Here is an 18911-nt window from a genome sequence, read left to right on the forward strand (position 1 = left end):
TTCTTATGTTTAACAGTCATGTATTCCAGCTTTTATTGCACTCCTGTGAGGTGTGATGGGGTCATTGTTGGTCATAAACACGGTACATGCTTTATCTATATTGTATTGTAAATGTATGATTTCCATTACATGCTGATTTGAACTCTGCTCTCGCCAAGATAAGCACCAACTAAGACGTAGCTTTACAGTAAACTAATGTGATCCATATGTGTCTCCATCCGTTTGCGTTTCCTTCCATATGATGATGTAGATATCCTTCTGTCTGGTGTTAATGGCTGAAGTGTAATGCTGGCTCCAGGGATCAGCTTATTGCCCCCCTAGCGCATCAGCACACACAACGGCTGCGATGCTGGCTCCGGGGATCAACCACAGTGCGGTCTCCCCAGCGCATCAGCATGACAACCGTCTGGATTGAGCTAAGTAGGGTACATCTCTGGGGTCTTCAAGTGGGCACCTTCCATCCTCGGTGTTTCGTCGACTAGCCCACGACACCTCAAGAGGGCTCGACTGTGATTCTGGCGTCCCAGCATCACCCCCCTCCGTCCCCCACTCAACTCAGCCCAGCTTACTTACCTGTACATCAGCGTTTCTTTCTTTCTATTGTGCTTGAGATCCCCAGCCAGAATCTTTCCGTCTCAACCACAGCCAGTTGCTGCTCCTCTCTGCTGCTTCAGATAAGTTCTTCACTGTGCGACGCAACTCTTGGCCACTGAATCCAATGTTTCTGAGAAACCGGGTTGTAGAGTGTTCCACAAATCCTCGACAACCCACCTCCACTGGGTAAACCCGGTCTCTCCATCCTTGCTGTTCCGCTTCAGTGGCTAGTTGAGCATACCGCAGTTTCTTCCTCTCCTACGCCTCATCTACAGCATCCTCCCATGGCACTGTTAACTCTACCAGGTGAACAAGGCGTGCTGATCCAGACCACAAGACAATATCTGGTCGAAGGTTAGTGGTGGCAATCTCAGGTGGAAAAATAAGCAGTTGACCAACATCTGCCAGCATTTTCCAGTCTCTAGCAGCTTCCAGTTGTCCTGGGCGAGGATTGATTTTAACACCTTTTCTTGGTGGTTGCTCTCTTGGGCGGAGGAATGTTGTCTTTTGTGTGTAATGTTTTGATGGAACAGGTGGCAACTTATTGGTCATGTTACGCTTGTCTTCCAATGCTAAGCCCAAACATCGCAGCACCTGGTCATGGCGCCAAGTAAACCGTCCTTGGCTAAGAGCCACCTTACATCCTGTCAAAATGTGCCTTAATGTTGCAGGTGATGAACACAAAGGACATGAGGGATCCTCTCCTACCCAGAGGTTTAGGTTCTGTGGTGATGGGAGAACATCATATGTTGACCTGATGAGGAAACTGATCCTGCTCTGTTCCATTGACCATAGGTCTTGCCAGCCAATCTTGCGTTGCTCCACACTCTCCCATCTCATCCATTCTCCCTGCTTGGCCTGGGAAATGGCCTTTATACACCTCATCCTCTCCTCCTGCTTTTGCACCTTGTTGACTACCAGCTTCCTCCGTTGAGCTGGGGCTGCCTTGTGCCATGTAGGAGGAGCTGAACTGAAACCAAGACCCTCTCTTCCATGCTGAACTTGCCCCATGATATCACCAATTCGAAGGGCAGCTTTTGCATCTTCCACAGCTTTCTTTGCCGCCCACTTTCTTCCAGTTTTCAACACAGGTGCTGCCTCCCTTACGCATTTGTCACGTGACTCTAGTAATGTCATTTCCAGTCTAACCTTGGCGTACTTAAACTCCTCGGTTAGAGCGGAGACTGGTAGCTGCAGTATTCCTTTACCATGAAGTCCCATTCTGCTGAGGCAGCGTGGAACTCCCAACCATTTCCTGATGTATGAACTGATTAAAGCTTCCAGCTTCGCTACTGTTGTCAAAAAAACCTCGTACACAGTCAGTGGCCACAGCAACCTTGGCAGTAGACCAAACTGAAAGCACCAGTGTTTTAGTTTGCCTGGTAGAGCGCAGCTGTCTATGCTCTTCAACCCTTCCACTGCTTGTTGTCTAACTTCTCCCACACGAACTGTGTCCTTTAGATCCCGTCGTAACATCTCCCAAGTCTCTTCACTGGCTTCTCAGACACTGTTGGTATTGCCTCACCATTAATGAAGAACGTTTTATCTACTACTTTACCTTTAATTATAGAGATGCTCCTTGATTTAGTGGGCTTGAATTGCATTCGTGCCCATTCAATGTTATTGGTTAATTTGCCCAATAACCAATTAGTGCAGGCTACTGTTGTAGTCATGGTTGTCATGTCATCCCATGTATGCTCGAATTGGTGGTAGTCGCATTCCAGAAGCCAAGCGCTCTCCTCCTACTACCCATTTTGATGCCCTAATGATTACTTCCATTGCCATGGTAAAAGCCAGTGGAGACTGTTCCTCTCCTGGGCACCTCAACGGTTAATAAGACAATTGGCTAATGAACCAAAAGAAAAAGAAAAATGTCTGCTTACTTGACTCGTTATTGAACGGAAGCTGCAAGTGTCCAAGCGTGATGTTTCTGTCCCTCTTGAAACATTCTCTGTATTAATCTCTGACTGGTTTGCCGGTTGTAAAACCAAACACCTATAACGACGCTGCCAGACACTGCTGTTGAGGAGCTTGTTCTCAAACCAGCCCGCTCTGCCTCACGCTAACAGGTTTTAAATATAGCCAGACAGGCCCATAGGGTCCTAGGACTGTGCACAGGAGAGTGGAAACACAGCTGCTGTAATCCTGCTAAAACAGATACCTAATAGGTGGCCCAAACTGTGGCTCTACTTATCAGACAGACAGACTAGGGGTGTGCCGAGTCACACTGAACTGTGATATGTTTCTTGACGATACAATTATCAATATAGTGACCCCTGTGTCGATACACTGGTTTAAGTAGAATTTGAATCTCAACATAAACATGAACATGCATTCATGTGTGTCTACACTGATAACTAGAGAAGTATTTATTAGCATGCACTCTAGCAGCCTCACCTACCAATCGCTGTGTTCAGGGTGTTTTTGTCAAGCCAGTGTTGCCAAGTCTCACGTGAAGGAAAAAAAAAAAAAACCCAAAAAACAGCACTGCCTTTCAAAACTAGCCCAATCCATTTCAGAGGGAGGGGAGTGGGTGTGTTTATACAAATTCCATTTTTTTTTGTAGTTCTAGTTTTTCTTTGTTGAACTGGGGCTAGGAGGATTCAGAAATTCTAATGATGTGCATATACATTGACAGGTCAATCACGCAACCCGCGTTAAATTAATTGCAAGCAGACTTGGAGTTGTGGTCGGCAGCAGAGCGAAACGGAAGCCGAGTTGGAGGCAGGTTATTAATGTTGACCTCATCAGGGCGACGCCGAAATTCAACCATCTCCGGCCGGTTTAAAATCCAGTGGATTTGTGTGAACCAGAACATGCAGATCACGTAGTGTTCCTCAAGAAAAAAACTCAATATAAAATAATTAGATTTGTTTTAAAAAGAATCTGCTTTTTTTTTTTTTGTCAGATTCAGAACTTTTGATAAACCTTTTGTTTCTAAAAAAGTGTGCACATTTTTATTATAGTTTTATTAGAATCTTTTTTACAGGGCTCCAGACTGCAAATGATTGCAAATGCGTCAAAAAAAAAAAATTGTAAACTGTTTTTCAGGGTTAAGCCCATTGGTGCCTGCAACTCAAAAATGCTGCATCTCCCTTTTTTAAAAGCATGTCAATATTTATGAATGCACTATGATGTCGGTCTGTTAGGGGGGAAAAAACTCATGTTTTAAAAAACTGAGGCGTGAGAAGGACGGTAATAAATAAACTAATAACAATATAATTGAAATGCAAATGCTTGTAAGCCAGACAGGTGCTGAACTGTATTAAAACCAGCAAAATAAAGTAACCCCAGTTTCATTCAGCAGTTGTGACGGTGACCAAATGTGAGCGAGTGTTGTGTACAAATGTAGTATTTAATATTGTAAACAGCAGAACCAACTCACTGGATTTTAAACTTGTTCTGACACAAATGGTAACATCTATCTGTTTTAAAATATTAAAGAAAAGCCTCAGTTTCATGTGTGGTGTTTGCCACCACACATCTCAAACAAAATGTAGTCAGCAGTTCCATGTTGAGTTTGAGTCGTGCTTTATTCTTAATATAGTTACGGGCGACGTCGCCTCCTTGAGAAATCAGACCTGCACCGCCTCTTGGAATTCCCTTAAAGTTCAAATTTGGTTAAAATCTAAAATCAGTTGTTCAAGTAACTCAACAGAATTCACTTAACACAAACAAACCTGGCAAATACAGCAGATCTGTTTTTGAAGCCGGTGGACTAAATATAAGTTTAAGATTGGAGTTTAATTCTGTATTCTGTTGCCTGTAAAGCAGCAAGTGTCTGTATGGGTTATATTGACACTCGTAGGCTTGCAGCCTAGGCTAGTTCATTTCTACTGCTGTTGTGTTTTTTTATTTTTTATTTTGTGTATTCTTATTCACACATTTTCTATCACATTTTGTAATGACACTAGGTTAAGGCATTCTTTAGCTCCAGGAATGAGAGTATCGGTATGTGGAGGAAACCTGTCCATCTGTCCGTCACATTTTTAAATTAATACGCATTGTATGGTCATGGTGATCTAGTTTTTCATGAGCCTGATGGCTCTAATTTGTCTATTTTACAGCCGTTGTGGAGGATGTCTGCTACTAAGATACTTGTATTAAAGACACAATGTTTGAAACGTTTAGTAAATTAAGCCCAGAGGCTGGTGTCTCATAAGTTGTTGAACTATTTCAACCCCAATAAAATCCTGAAAAACTGAAAACTGATGTTCTCTGACAGTAGTCTTGTGCCCTGTTTTGAGATCTGCCTCCCGCAGGAACTAATCTTGTGACCGTCCCTAGAGTCTCCCTCAGTGGGACCAGAAGCATACGTGGAATAAACAGTAAACCCAGCTAGTTTCAGTCAGAGAGACTCGCTGCAAGGATTTGTCCAAGGAAAGGGTTAACTAACATCATAGCAAAGTGTGTCGTCCTCCTGGGTTTTGGTTGAAATAAACGATCCACTTTCTGCACTTGGACAGGCGGTAGCAGGATGTGATCCTTTATTGGATTAGACAGCTCTGGGCACCCGGGGGCTGCTGTGCTCCTCCACTTTCAAATAAGTTTTCTTTTCATCTTTCAAGAATGAAACACTCGGCGCAGGGGGAGTGGAGGAGGAGGAGAAGCAGGGCTGCTGGTTTGCAGCTGCACTGAGGTGCTCGGTACTCTTGACATGATGGTGCATTTTTCATTTCTTTTTTCTTGATCCCACACATTGGGATACCGTGCATTGGGGATTTAGTAGACACTGGTTGTAGGTATTATGGCTAAAACTGTTGGTCAAGCGTTTTTTTTAAAGGTTTGCACTTAATATAATCTCTTTTGTATCTTTATTTCTACATATGTGGTGATAAATGTACCCAATACCATGTTAAATCCTTGGGTATCAGCAATAGGTATAAATAAAATGTATCCATTATGCCTAACATAGCCTAACTACCTGACTAGCTGATTTCCAGATTTACTTTCCTATAGAAACCGCAATGGCATGCTGTATAAACAAATTATGAGACTGTTGAAGATAATGTTTCTCTCTGCTGCTTATAGGCAGTAAGGCCATTGTCTCTTCCTCCGAGACTCAATCAAATCTGCTGTTTTATTTTACTTATTTTTTGTTAAGTGAAGTTTCCAATTATGTACATGTACATGCCATTGCTGCGTGTATTAAATACTGTTGAGCTTTTGTGGATGACAAATGCACTGTATTTATTTTGAAAGGGATTACAGTACCTGCTCATGACGAGACGTATGATATATAAATAATATTAATTTTAGACCTGCGATATAACATTTAAACATGCATTCTCTAGTCTAGCGCCAACACTCCAATTGTTCATAAAAAGATTCATTCATCTGAATAAGGAAGGACGTTTGCCACGAGCGATACTCCATGCTTGCCATATAAAACTCGCTTGAGTCGTTAAATCAGCTTCTTTACTGAACACCGAAAGCAGCATCTGCCTGAAGCCTGATCCAGGAGGATATTCAGATGAAAATGTGTTTGTGACATTTGAGGTTGCTCGCCTTGTACAGACTACAGTGTGTATGATTTGTTGCAGATGAGACACAGGTTTACCACTGTGTTCAATGAAAGCAAACTCTTCCTCATACTTTCGTTTATTACTCGTGGAGGGTTTGCTCAATGCCATTGTCTCCATGAAACGAACGAGCACTTAATTCAAAATTATGAAATTTTACTTTCAACTGCACATCCGGTTTTGAAATACGCATGCGCCAGCAAGCAGTGTCAAAGTCAATAAGTGATGAAATATCCTTGAGTAAACATGCAGGCTCAAAGAAACAGGTGAGAAAACGAGAGAGAAGAAAGAGTAATTAACACAAATGAATACAGAGAACACAAATAATAAACGTTGTGTTTATTTTTACCTTCTCTCTTTTCGCTTTTGTTTATTATTCGTTCTTCAGTTTTTTCGAGCCGCAAAGTGTGCGTCGCCTAACATTTCACCGGGAGCCGCACTGAACTGCAGAAGAGCCGCGGTTTGGCCACCTCTGCATTATGGTGATGTCGTTTTTCATGACTCCGACAGCTCTGTCTGTTTGTTTGAGGAGGATGTTAGTTACTAACATGCTTGTTGAAAGACCCAGTGTTTCAAACGCAGCTGTTTGAAGCATTTACTGTACAAAAACACGTCTTGAATAAGCATGTACTGTACAGTAAAGGTATGTGAGGGAGTAAATGTTGTCTGTTTGTTTCTTTAATTACGGAATTCATTTAGGGATCTATTTTACTGTTTTGCCAGGTACGCGACGTTCCAGCGGTACTTGGAAGACATCATCAGTTACCGATGGGAGCTGGAGGAAGGGAAGCCCAACCCCCTGAAGCAGGCTGTGTTCCAGGAGCTGCCCCTCCGCACCCAGGTGGAGCTCCTTCACCGGCTCTGCGACTACAGACTGGACGCTGCCGACGTCTTTGATCTGTTAAAGGTATCGCTCGAAACTCATCTGCTGCTGGCTTTGATATGGTAAAGGTATCGCTCGAAGGTCCTCTGCTGCTGGCTTTGGCAGAGCTGAGGGTTGTTTTGTAACTTTTGTATCACTGTGTTTGCATCCAAGACTTCAGTATTCTGAATAGGAGTATTCCAAATTTCAGCATGATGTGTTTACATGCAAGTGGAATTAAATATTCCCCTTTTAATGCATGTTCACATATCAATAATACTACACACGTTAGGAGTGTGCAATGACAGCTTCACGAAGTTTACAAAACAAGACTTTTTAACAGGAGTATTTTGATGGTCCTTTTATTGTATTCATTATAATAAGTCAACGCTACACCGAGTCACGTTGTTGATGCATGGGCATCAATCTGCTTCGAGGAACTGGACGAGCATTCATGAGCCCATTGGCCTGCTTCAGTAAAGTCAATTGATGGCTCTATTACAATCAAAATCACACGTACATTCTGATGGGAAGTCTGATTTACTTAAATACACACATTTCGGAATAAAAACATAAAAATTAAACAAGTAATATGGGCCACTACAACTTTTAAGAAGTTTCTCACTTCTAGAACCCTCAGATTTGAATTACAGCCTTACAACGTGTACCTTATTCCCTACATTTTATAAATCTTTTTTTTTTTTTTTTTTTTTTTTTAACGGAACCTGCACTTGTTTTCATGGAATGTATTTACTAGCGCAATGGTTCTTGCCCCCCCATTTTTTTGTGAACAAGGTCCATGACCCCGCCCCCAGCACACCTCCCTGCTCAAAGAATAGGTGTGCAAAACAACCCCAAAAACTAAGCAGTGCGTTTTATTGAACAATTTTCTATAATAAACAGATGAACCAGATTACAAGTTTAGTGAATACAAACAATATGTTGTAAAACTGCAGGAAACTAGTCATTCAACTGTGCAGTCAGTCAGTGGGAAGGTTTTGCTTCTTTACGTTTCACCAATTCATTAATTCTTTGTGCAGTTTTTGCACAACGAAGGTCACATCAGGAGCCAATTGTCTCCAATGATTTGTCTTGATCATCAGCAAGCTTGAGAATCCAGTCTTGCACATATTAGTAGTTGGGAACGGAAACAAATGACACAGGACTCTTTTTCTGAAAGAAATCGGGTACTCATCCAAGCACTTGATCCAAAACTGACTGTGGGGCATTGATAAAAAACTGAGTTTTAGCTGTGCCACTATTGAGGAGTTTGATGAACTCTTCTTGGGCATTGCCCGGGACATCGACATTTATGATGAAAGGGTTCCTTGCCTGTGCAAACGGTGTCTCAGGCATAGCTGGAGAGTACTGGGAAAGCTGTGCATGAGTTTCTGCAAGTGTTCTTTTGATAATGTCCTGGAAAAATTCATTCAACTCCAGCTCAGAGCCACTTTCTTCCAAGTATGCCATGAAACTTCTCCTCTACAAGGTCAAGGACTGTGGCATCGGGTCATTGGAGTGACAGGTTAAGTTTAAGAGTGCTTGCTACTAACTTCACTTACAACAGATACTTGTGTCTGTGTAAAGTAAAATTTCAAACTCATGAACTCATGACAACATTGCCACAATGTGAGGGACAAACATTTGACCTGTTTTTACTAAGCGTAACCAAGGAGTGAACCCCAAATCCAATTAGCAATCAATTGAATGTCATTCTGGATCAAGTATCATTTGGGAAGAAAATGGCATAAACAACTCGGTGTTGAATCGGTAAGAAAAATAATCCAAAGTTTTTCTCGTGCCCAACGACACAGTGAATATTTTTTACGGATATCAACACTTCTTGTTGTTCATTCCTTACGTAAGCCGTCTCGCCTGCACACCCCCTAAGCTGAGCATTGTCTCGCCCTCTCCCTCTTCTGAGTAGTAACTGGATTTTAGCAGCTGTGGTAGGATTTTAACTGAGTGGGTATTTATCTTCATAGCTGTATCTGTAAGCATGTAGTTCTAAGGGCATTCGCTTGTATATGGTCAGTGCTATTATGTTACTGTGGTTTTTGTGACCTCAGTATGAGCTGCCCTTGTTTTTATGTATCGCAACTTGTCATTCATGTTTCTGTGTGTGTGTGTGTGTTTTATTTATTTTTTGCTATAGATCATCTGCGAGACTGTGACCCCAGTGGAAATAGCCTAGTGATCTCAAGTGGGGTTGTGACTCGGAGGTTAAGAACCTCTGGGCTAGAGGATCACCTTTGACACACAGTAACAATATTGACTTGCTGTACATTCCTATAAATTTACACTACCATATATAACTGTACAAACTGGCAATTTGTGTTTCCAGAGAACAGCAGCAATAACCTGAAAAACAATCAGCATAAGTGTTAGGGTTCAAACAAATTGCAGGAAAATCCACCTTCATTTACAATGTGGAAGAATCAATAAGTGGCAAGGTTTTTACTTGTTTTTGACTGCCTGTTTCTCTGACCGTTTATTCAAGTGTTTGATTGTGATATGGGTGTCTAGATCTCGTCTGAAACATGGCATTCTGGGATTTAGAATACATTTGGTCCTGTATAATATATAGTGTTTCTCCTCCCTTTCCTCTAACTTGGCTGGAGTCCTGACTCTGATCAGTACAGTAGCCACTTCTTGACAGTGTTTTTGACAATGCTATGCTACTGCTTGTCTTTTTGCTCTTGTTGTACTTTTTATTTCTTAGGTGTTAAATGGTATTTCCTCCAGAGGGATGCTTAAATGTCCTTTGGTTCCAGGCTTTTCCTGCATTGATGTAGTCTAATAAATATATCACTTAACCTTTTACCACAGGACCTAATCTGGAGTGGGAACTTGGTCTTTTCCCCAGGGGCAATAAATAAGTCTTCTCCTGTCATCAGACCTCATTCCTTACACTGGGGATACGATGAAAATCGGGGGTTTTCTATGGAAGTTTCATCTTTTGATTTGCTGCTTATTTTATTAAAAGTCGATCATCCATAATTTTTAAACACTCATTCGTCCTAAATTTTGAAATGCTGAAAGAAACGTAATCAAGTCGGTGGCGTCACATTTCAACAAAGTCTTTTTCAATGTCTTCAGTGTTTTGATTCCTATACTTGTATTGCTCAGTGATGTGGACTGATTGATAAAGTGTGAAGGATCTCTTAATTATCCCATTAAGAGGAATGGGTGTAATTTTTGCATGTATTGGACATTAGTGCTAGTTACAGCAAGTCACATGCACAGGGGAAATGTGGAGAAATGAGAGCATTAAAGGTCTAGTAATTAAGGTTTTAAAAGTCAATGTCCTTGATTGTCTCCCTACTGAGGGTGCAAACACATGCAAATATAGTTTTACTATGCATTTACCACAGTGGACCAGGGTTTGCCATGTTTTTTAATATGGTCTACTATACATCTGTGGGCTTTCCTATGCTTTACCATGCTTTCACTGTGCTTTATTAAACTTTTAGAAGGGACCAGCTGGTCAACACACTGTTGTGTGGGCTCTGGAGGTGCTCCCTTCCCAGCCTGCTCTGAACATCCCCCTCTGCTCACAGGGCCTGGATGCTGACAGCTTGCGGGTGGAGCCTTTGGGAGAAGATGGTGATGGTGCCCTCTACTGGTATTTCTACGGAACACGCATGTACAAGGAGCAGCCGTCGAAAGGGAAGGGGAGGATAGCACAGAGGTACGTTATTAACACCTAGGATTTTACCCATGCTTTCTGCTTCTTTGTTCAGTATTTATTATGTAATGGAGCTTAAATCTACCTGTTATGGTGAAGTACACAGAATTGTGACCTTGGCACCCCAATTGGTTTACTCATCCAATGTTCTCTATGTGATCTTTCCTATACTACTAGAGTGGTCTGTGCTTTATAGTGGAGTTATCTTTCCTGCAGGACTGCAGTGTTTAAAGTTACGTGTGACCTGAAGCATCCCTTGCTTATGAATAAACATGATCAATTTATACCCTGCTGGCATAAGCCATAGCATTTTACAGCAGTGGGGAATCTCCCTGGTATTGCATCAACTAGCTATCCTTGCGATCAGAGAGAAGATTTTACAATGTACCTTGAAGTGAGCTGAACTGAACACACGGTTCTATCCAAACTGATTGAGAGATGTCTGTCAGACCTATGTAAGCAGAAAACCTCTTCTGCACATGCTCCTCTCACAAACAGGGCAGAAGATCTCAATTGTCAGCACCTTGTCCCAGATGTTGCTGTAGCTCCCCCACCCCCTCGTTCTCCCATCGTCCGCATGAACTCGCTGTATTCTAATCGTCACATTAGTCCCCTTGCTGGAGCTGTTCTCGAGGGCTGCAGTGCAGAGGTCAGCACCTGTAGGAAGGGTGTTTGTGTGAGGCTTCCCTGGCAGTGGTGGCTTTACTAAAATGTATGAAGAGCTAAGTGTCATCTTTGGATTGTTGTTATTATTATTATTATTATTTATTTCTCAGCAGACGCCCTTATCCAGGGCAACTTACAATCGTAAGCAAATACATTTCAAGTGTTACAATACAAGTAATACAATGAGAGCAAGAAATACAATAACTTTTGTTCAAGTGTGACAAAACACAATTCAATAATACAGCAGATAATAGTGATAGTTACATCAGGATATGATTAAATAGTGATAGTTACATCAGGATATGATTAAATACAAAGTACTACAGGTTAAACACTTGGCAGATTACAGTATTCTGAAGTACAGGATTAAATGCAGTAAAATAGGGGGCAGATAAGAGCAATATAAAGCACATTTACATGAAGGGTGATAGTGTCCAAGGATACAAACAGAGGTGCTGTTTGAAGAGGTGAGTCTTAAGGAGGCGCCGGAATGTGGTCAGGGACTGGGCAGTCCTGACATCTGTAGGAAGGTCATTCCACCACTGCGGAGCAAGGGTGGAGAAGGAGCGGGCTCTGGAGGCAGGGGAGCGTAGCGGAGGTAGAGCTAGTCTTCTAGTGCAGGCGGAGCGGAGAGGTCGAGTGGGGGTGTAGGGAGAGATGAGGGTCTGGAGGTAGCTGGGTGCAGTCTGGTCAAGGCATCTGTAGGCTAGTACAAGAGTCTTGAACTGGATGCGAGCGGTGATCGGGAGCCAGTGGAGCGAGCGGAGTAGTAGAGTAGTGTGGGCGAAGCGAGGCAGAGAGAACACCAGGCGGGCAGCAGAGTTCTGGATGAGCTGGAGCGGACGGGTGGCGGACGCAGGGAGGCCAGCCAGGAGGGAGTTGCAGTAGTCTAGGCGGGAGAGTACCAGGGCCTGGACCAGGAGCTGGGTAGCATAGTTGGTGAGGAAGGGTCGGATTCTTCGGATGTTGCTCAGGAAGAATCGGCAAGTGCGTGCCAGAGTGGAGATGTGCTGGGAATAAGAGAGGCAGGGGTCCAGGGTGACTCCAAGGTTCTTAGCTGAGGAAGAGGGAGAGAGTGTGGTAGATTCCAGAGGAACAGAGAGAGAGATCAGAGGAGGGGGAGGAGGAGGGAAAGAAAAGGAGGTCAGATTTAGAGAGGTTGAGTTTGAGGTGATGAGAGTGCATCCAGGAGGAAATAGCAGACAGACAGGTAGAGATACGGGAGGAGATGGTGGAGTCAGAGGTGGGGAAGGAGAGGAAAATCTGAGCATCATCAGCATAGAAATGGTATGAGAAACCATAGGATGCGATGAGGGGGCCCAGGGAGCGGGTGTAGAGAGAGAACAGGAGAGGACCCAAGACTGACCCTTGGGGGACTCCAGTTAAGAGAGGGTGAGGTGTGGAGGTTGCTCCACGCCAGGTTACCTGGTAAGTGCGGTTGGAGAGATTGTTCAATGTAAAATGCTTTCCACCCAGAAGCATGCATGAAGTATATATGTATACATATGTGTGTGTCACAGGCACACATCCGGTCATGGAGCATTGTAGTTGTTCCATGAAATGAGGATGGATGAATTGGAGTGGGTTGTTTTACGGCTCTCCTCCTGAGTGAAATGACCACAGCACTCTATCAACGTTAATTTGGTATTGTATTTATATCAAAATAATAGATCAGGAAGTATGTTTTTTAAACCTGAATTTAAACAGCTGAATTGGGACAATTCCAGAATGATACCTGCTACATAAAAAATATATATATATATATATATATATATATATATATATATATATATATATATATATATATATATATATATAGTACCATTTACAATAGTTTCTTCTTCCTTTTCAAAAACAGTGAAGATGCTGAAGTTGAAGAAAAGCCAGTCAAACGAAGGGGAAGACCACCAAAAAAACAAAAGTTACAAGCTAAAAGACTGAGGTAATGTTCTTATTTATTGTTTCCTGTTTATTGCATATGTTCTGTTGTTGAATTTTTCCCATATTCAGTAGTTGGAAGAATGAGCACAGCTATAGGGCACCTTCCTGGGAATGAGACGCTGGCATTACTGACAAACCTGTGCTGCTTATCTAGTGTACATTCTTACATAAATTTAAATAATTAAATATGAGTTTAGGTAGAGTCTAGAGTTGCATAGAAATCACAATGCTGTAAATACAGTTTGCAGGCAGTTAACATTTTTGCTGTGAAAAGGGTTTGAAAACTCGGGGTCACCTTTTCTTTTCCTGTAATTTTTATATATATATATATATATATATATATATATATATATATATATATATATATATAAAATATATATATAAAATATATATTTTTTTTTTCAAAAGTATTTTTCAATTTAAGCAATGATTTGTTTCCTGTTTCCAGCGAGTTGGTGAGTGAACACAAACAAGAGAATGGCACTGGAGGCTTGCAGACAGATGCTGGTAAGGGTTTGTACCCCCTCTAATTCTATTGTTAGAATTGTTTAGTTTACTTGAGAGGAAGAAGTGTACTGGGTCGTTTTGTAGATGTTTTGATAGTGGCTGCCTCGCTGGCTAACTGGAGTCCTGCTGGACCTGTTCACTGTGCCAGCTCCGAAGGCAACTCACTGATCTGTTTGAATTAGTCATTCGTTACAGCTTATGCTTTTATTTGAAATGCACATGACTAAATTCCATTTAGGTGAGACAAGCTGGCTTATATTTCACCAGGGGTGTTGGCTGTCTAGAGTGACGCTTGAGTGCCTTAAGTTAACCCTTTACGGTCCTTTGTCGATCCAGGTCCGACATTACAATTTTTCCTACCTGGTCCGACATCATCAAAAAGACGTCAAGCACGGGTCCCTGGTCGTTTTTTCTCCGGAAAAAGCAGAGAAAAGCTTTCAATGGCTGAGAGAAGCCGAAAAAAAGAGGCGGATCTGAGCAATACGAATAGTCCCTTCACCACAGACCTAACCCGGACATAAACAAACAAGATAGCTGCTTCCACATCCAGCGCTCAAAGAATGTCATGGACATTTGCCAAGCTTTTTGAGGTGTTATAGTAATAAAATAATGACTTGGATAGCATTATTGAGGAATTTGGTGATTTAAAATGAGTTATCAGTATGCACTACTATGAAGAGATATGATAAATACAGCGAAGGAGTGGGGCAGGGCTGGAGATGCAGTACTGAGTGTCCTGTTGATATGCAGTTTTAAACAGCGCTTGTAAAATAAATGGCGCGTGTGAAAATAAATTGGTTTGTAACAAGCTGCTTCCGGGACATTGATACGGGTAGTGTTTACTTGCGTCTGTCACCCAGGTCAACCCTGCTTTATCAAAAACACTGTGAAATCACATAGCCGACCTGCATGACACCGGGTCCTGACTCGGGTAGGTTCTGACCTAGGTAGAGCATGCCACCTATCATTAACCAGCCAGCTGCCTCCCCTGCATGCTGACATTCTCAGCCAGTGGGCCATGAAACACCTCTTCCAAAAGGCATGCAAACTGAGACCTTTCTTTTCAAGGTCCTAGAAAACAAAGTACTTGTGGGCTTTAACACGTACTACTTTCAGAACATGTTTCGAGATTCGGTTTTAATCTGGGTTTTATTGCAATTTAAATATGTAACTTTTTTTCTTTTTCTGAATGTTCTACTGTCATGTCTCGTGGTGCTGCATTGCAATGCAGCTTCCTGATTGGTGGATGAAAGTTCTGAGGCTTCTAATAAGCTATACACCCCATTCATGTATATAATAACATTTGAAAATGTGTTTTAAGAGTGCACATAAAGAAATCGAGGCTGCAGTGTGTTCCTGTCTCCACCCAGCAGAGTGCGAGCGAGGGGCCTGGTCGCTGGCCTGTGCCACGGAGGAGGAGTGGCAGAGCCTGGCAGAGAGCATAAAAGAGAAACCTTCTTCTAAAGACAGGCAGCTCTACAAACTGATCAGTGAAAACTTCCTCCCGGAAATCAGCAGCATGATTGTGTACAAGGTCAGTGACGAGGACATGCAACATAATACCCAGTTAAATCACATGAAGAAACGTGCTGCTTTAAGAGAGATTGGAAGGGTTTTTTGGGGTAGGGGTGGTGTTGTGATCCCACCATTTCTAGCTATTCTACCGCCTTAGAGGAGATCAGCTGAAGGCTAGTTCTGTTGTGGCTGCAGTTGTTGTGGTGGTGGTGGTGGATGTTTGTTTGTTTGTTTGTTTGTTTGTTCCCCCCCACCCCCACCCCAGATCATGCCTCAGTCTGACCTGGATTAGTAAAATAAACCTATTAAACCCCAACCAAAATGGTGAACTCCCCCAAGCTGCTGCTCTAGTGGTCCAGATATCTGTGCAAGGGGTAGATCTACGCATTGTAGCCAGAAGAGGTTCAAAATGACCTGCGAGACGATCAGGGCTTTTATGCTCAATGACCTCAGAGTTTCAATAAGCTCCAGCTCCCCTTGCCGTGAGGCTTCACTCAGCACATTATTAGCAGCGGTTCCAAAGGAAGCAGCTTTATTTCTGCGCTTCAGGCACAACCAAAAAGCCTCCCAGGACACTCTGCAAGTAATCAACAGTGATTTCCTTCACTTAGCTAAGTGATTGTGGCGGCAATACAACAGATTCAGAGCTCCGGGTGCTTGGGGGGTTTATCAGAATATTAAAGAACCCAGATCTGTTAAGTGGGTAGAGATTGTTGCTACATTGGACAAGTTTGTCTGATATGAAGTTAGTATCAAAGATCAGTACATTAATGTAGTACTGTTTTGATGTTTTTTATTTGTGTAACTACTGATGGTGGGACTTTCTCCTGTAACTATATTGATACTCTCAAACAAGGCTCAACACAACCCCAGGCACATCATTATTAGTACTTAAATGTTGTATACAGATACTGTTTACTGTCTAATCGTGCAGAGCGGTACGTGGGTGTATGTTTGGGTACACAATGTTTTGTGTGAAAATGCAGTTCATCCTTTGCATTCATATATAAACCCATGTTAGGAGGCTGTGTGGTCGAGTGGTTAAAGAAACGGGCTTGTAACCAGAAGGTCCCCGGTTCAAATCCCACCTCAGCCACTGACTCATTGTGTGACCCTGAGCAAGTCACTTCACCTCCTTGTGCTCCGTCTTTCGGGTGAGATGTAATTGTAAGTGACTCTGCAGCTGATGCATAGTTCACACACCCTAGTCTCTGTAAGTCGCCTTGGATAAAGGCGTCTGCTAAATAAATAAATAATAATGTGCCTGTGTCTGAGTACAAGGATCCCCATGATTTGAAGAGAAGTGTAAATGCGAGGCATGGAGGCCGAGATGTTTTTGTATAAGTTGTGACAATAACATTGATGAAAGACCACCTTTATAATTGTATTTGTAATAGATTTTCACTTTGCTCTTCCATCCCATGCTCTTCTCTCCTGTATAAGAGCACTTCCATATCTATCTATATCTATCTCTCTATCTCTATCTATCTATCTCGATCTATCTCTCTATCCCAGTCTCTCTATCTATCTCTCTATCTATCTATCTTGGAGAGAGAGAAATTTACTTATTTACTGTGACAGTGATGTGATGTCAGACTGCGATACCCCATAGCCTGCGCTTTTAAGATGTGGTACTTTTTTCAAATGCAAATCCAGTACTGGAGCTCGCCATGTTAATGTCAGAATGAATATATATATTGCACACGTTTGATTTTTGCTGAAATTGCGAAGTTTAAAATACAGACTAAGAAATGATCGAAAAAGAAGACAAAAACATCTGCATCGGTGAGAGAGACTTTTTGTTAAATAACGTTCGGTTAATAACAACTTTTTGCTGCGAACCAAGAGGTTGTTAATAAGTGACATCTACTGTGTGTGTGTGTGTGTGTGTGTTTGTGTGTTTTATATATATATAGATAGATAGATAGATAGAGGGTTTTCATTAAAGGCTGTTTTAATCCCAGAGTGTTCTTTGTCCAAGTTTTAATGCAATTCCAATTCTTAACCTATAGCTCCCTTCTTCTTGCAGTATTGAGAGATGTTTTAATGCACACCCAGTTCTTCTTAACCTATGGCTTCCTCGTCCTCCTTCCAGTATTGAGAGGTACTCAGTGTATTGAAATGTACAGACAGTGGTGGCCCCAGCTGACCCACAGTAAATAAGTGAATCCACGAGGAAGCAAGCTGCTTCCCTTTGGAAATTGCTGAAACAAAGGGCCCCTTCTCTGAAACAGTTTGCCGTTTTACAGCGCTGTCGAAAGCCATCACCGCAGCCTTTTTGGACAAGCTGTCGGATTGAGTAATTGCAGATTTGCTCTAATGGATGGGTACCTGGGAACATCAAAGGCATTGGTAAGGGTTTAACAGGACTGTGAGCAATGAGTTTGCCCCCACCCCCATGACCTCCCCTCCTTGTTTTTTAATTTTGTTTATCGACAGGAGAAGCAGCGCCAGGAGAGGCTGTCTCAGACGACCCCCGTAAGGAGTTCAGAGCGGCTGGTTGTCAAGCGCATCTTACTGGAGGAGGAGGTGAGGGAGATCGCTTCCTAAACCAAAACATTAACCCTGAAGCACCCCCCACCCCCCCTCCCCCACTTCCTGTCGTCCTGCTGGTCCCTAGACGACCCTTGTATTTGACGATCAAGTGCTATCCAATCACCAATGATATAATTGGAAAGTAAATGGCTACTTAATCAGCCTAGGGCTTTTTAGTCCAAAAGGCCACCAACCAATTTTAAGTATGTTGTTCAAGTTTGTATATATTTACATGTTTACAGTTTGCACAACTCTGGTTGCAATTGTGGGTGGCAGTGATATCCCTGGTGCGGGGTTGCTCCACAGTAAACCATGTTATTACGTACAGGCGAGAATACACAAACAGAAGCGTCAGCTGAAATAAAAACAAAAATGCTAGATTAAACACAATGGGGGAAGACACAGCTGAAAACGAACGTTGCCTAAAAGTGGCCCAGCGCAGCTCCCGCTACAAAGGGAGGTCCCGATTTTCAGGAACCTACCCTCACACACCCTCTGTATACTTTTTTGTGGGATGAGAATACCCTAATCTACACACTGTCCTTAGTAGGGATCCTTGTTTGGAAGGCGGACCCAGTGTGCCTTTCGTAGTCCTCAGTCTGTTTCCTTTATAAGGACCATCAAGCTAGCTCATCAGCCTGGAGGGGTATCAGTGGCCCCCTTTTATAGAGAGACACTCTGCCGGGACACACTTACCTGCTGTTTAGGAATTCGCAGCTGGTCAATCCCACTGTAAAAAGTGTTTTCTGCAGTATTGCTGGGTAGTGGTATTTAATGTGATAACAATCCTAGCACCATTGCAGAAACCATTTTTTTTGTCTTGTATACTATACCACTACTTTTTTTTCACTTTTATTTGTACTTTGTCTACAAACCATTCTATGATAGATGCCATTTAATTTTTGTCCACAAACATCTCGTGAGTTGTTGTTCTTCTGCGATGAGTAGTGGTAGTTGAAAGAGTGTAGGACTGGGTAATTACTTTCCTTTGTAGTTCCAACTAGTCTATAGTGTCATTCCTGCTCAAGTAGACAACCACACTTGACCTCTTGCTTACATCAATTATGTATTGCTAGTCCTT

At 42.4% G+C, this 18911-nt stretch overlaps 1 protein-coding gene across 3 annotated transcripts in view; it reads left to right on the forward strand.

Moving 5' to 3' along the window:
* Positions 1 to 18911, forward strand: part of LOC117419544 (chromatin remodeling regulator CECR2-like) — a 70748-nt gene that overhangs the window by 34914 nt on the left and 16923 nt on the right. For 2 of the 3 annotated variants that reach the window (XM_058986419.1, XM_058986420.1), the window contains exons 3-8: positions 6840 to 7023; positions 10539 to 10669; positions 13191 to 13274; positions 13722 to 13780; positions 15151 to 15314; positions 17735 to 17824. In XM_058986419.1, the coding sequence (XP_058842402.1) occupies positions 6840 to 7023; positions 10539 to 10669; positions 13191 to 13274; positions 13722 to 13780; positions 15151 to 15314; positions 17735 to 17824 (712 nt within the window). The remainder of the gene's footprint in view (positions 1 to 6839; positions 7024 to 10538; positions 10670 to 13190; positions 13275 to 13721; positions 13781 to 15150; positions 15315 to 17734; positions 17825 to 18911) is intronic. The other variant, XM_058986421.1, reaches the window with a different exon arrangement.

The sequence above is a fragment of the Acipenser ruthenus genome, chromosome 14, assembly GCF_902713425.1.
Source record: "Acipenser ruthenus chromosome 14, fAciRut3.2 maternal haplotype, whole genome shotgun sequence".
In the NCBI taxonomy this organism is placed as follows: domain Eukaryota; kingdom Metazoa; phylum Chordata; class Actinopteri; order Acipenseriformes; family Acipenseridae; genus Acipenser; species Acipenser ruthenus.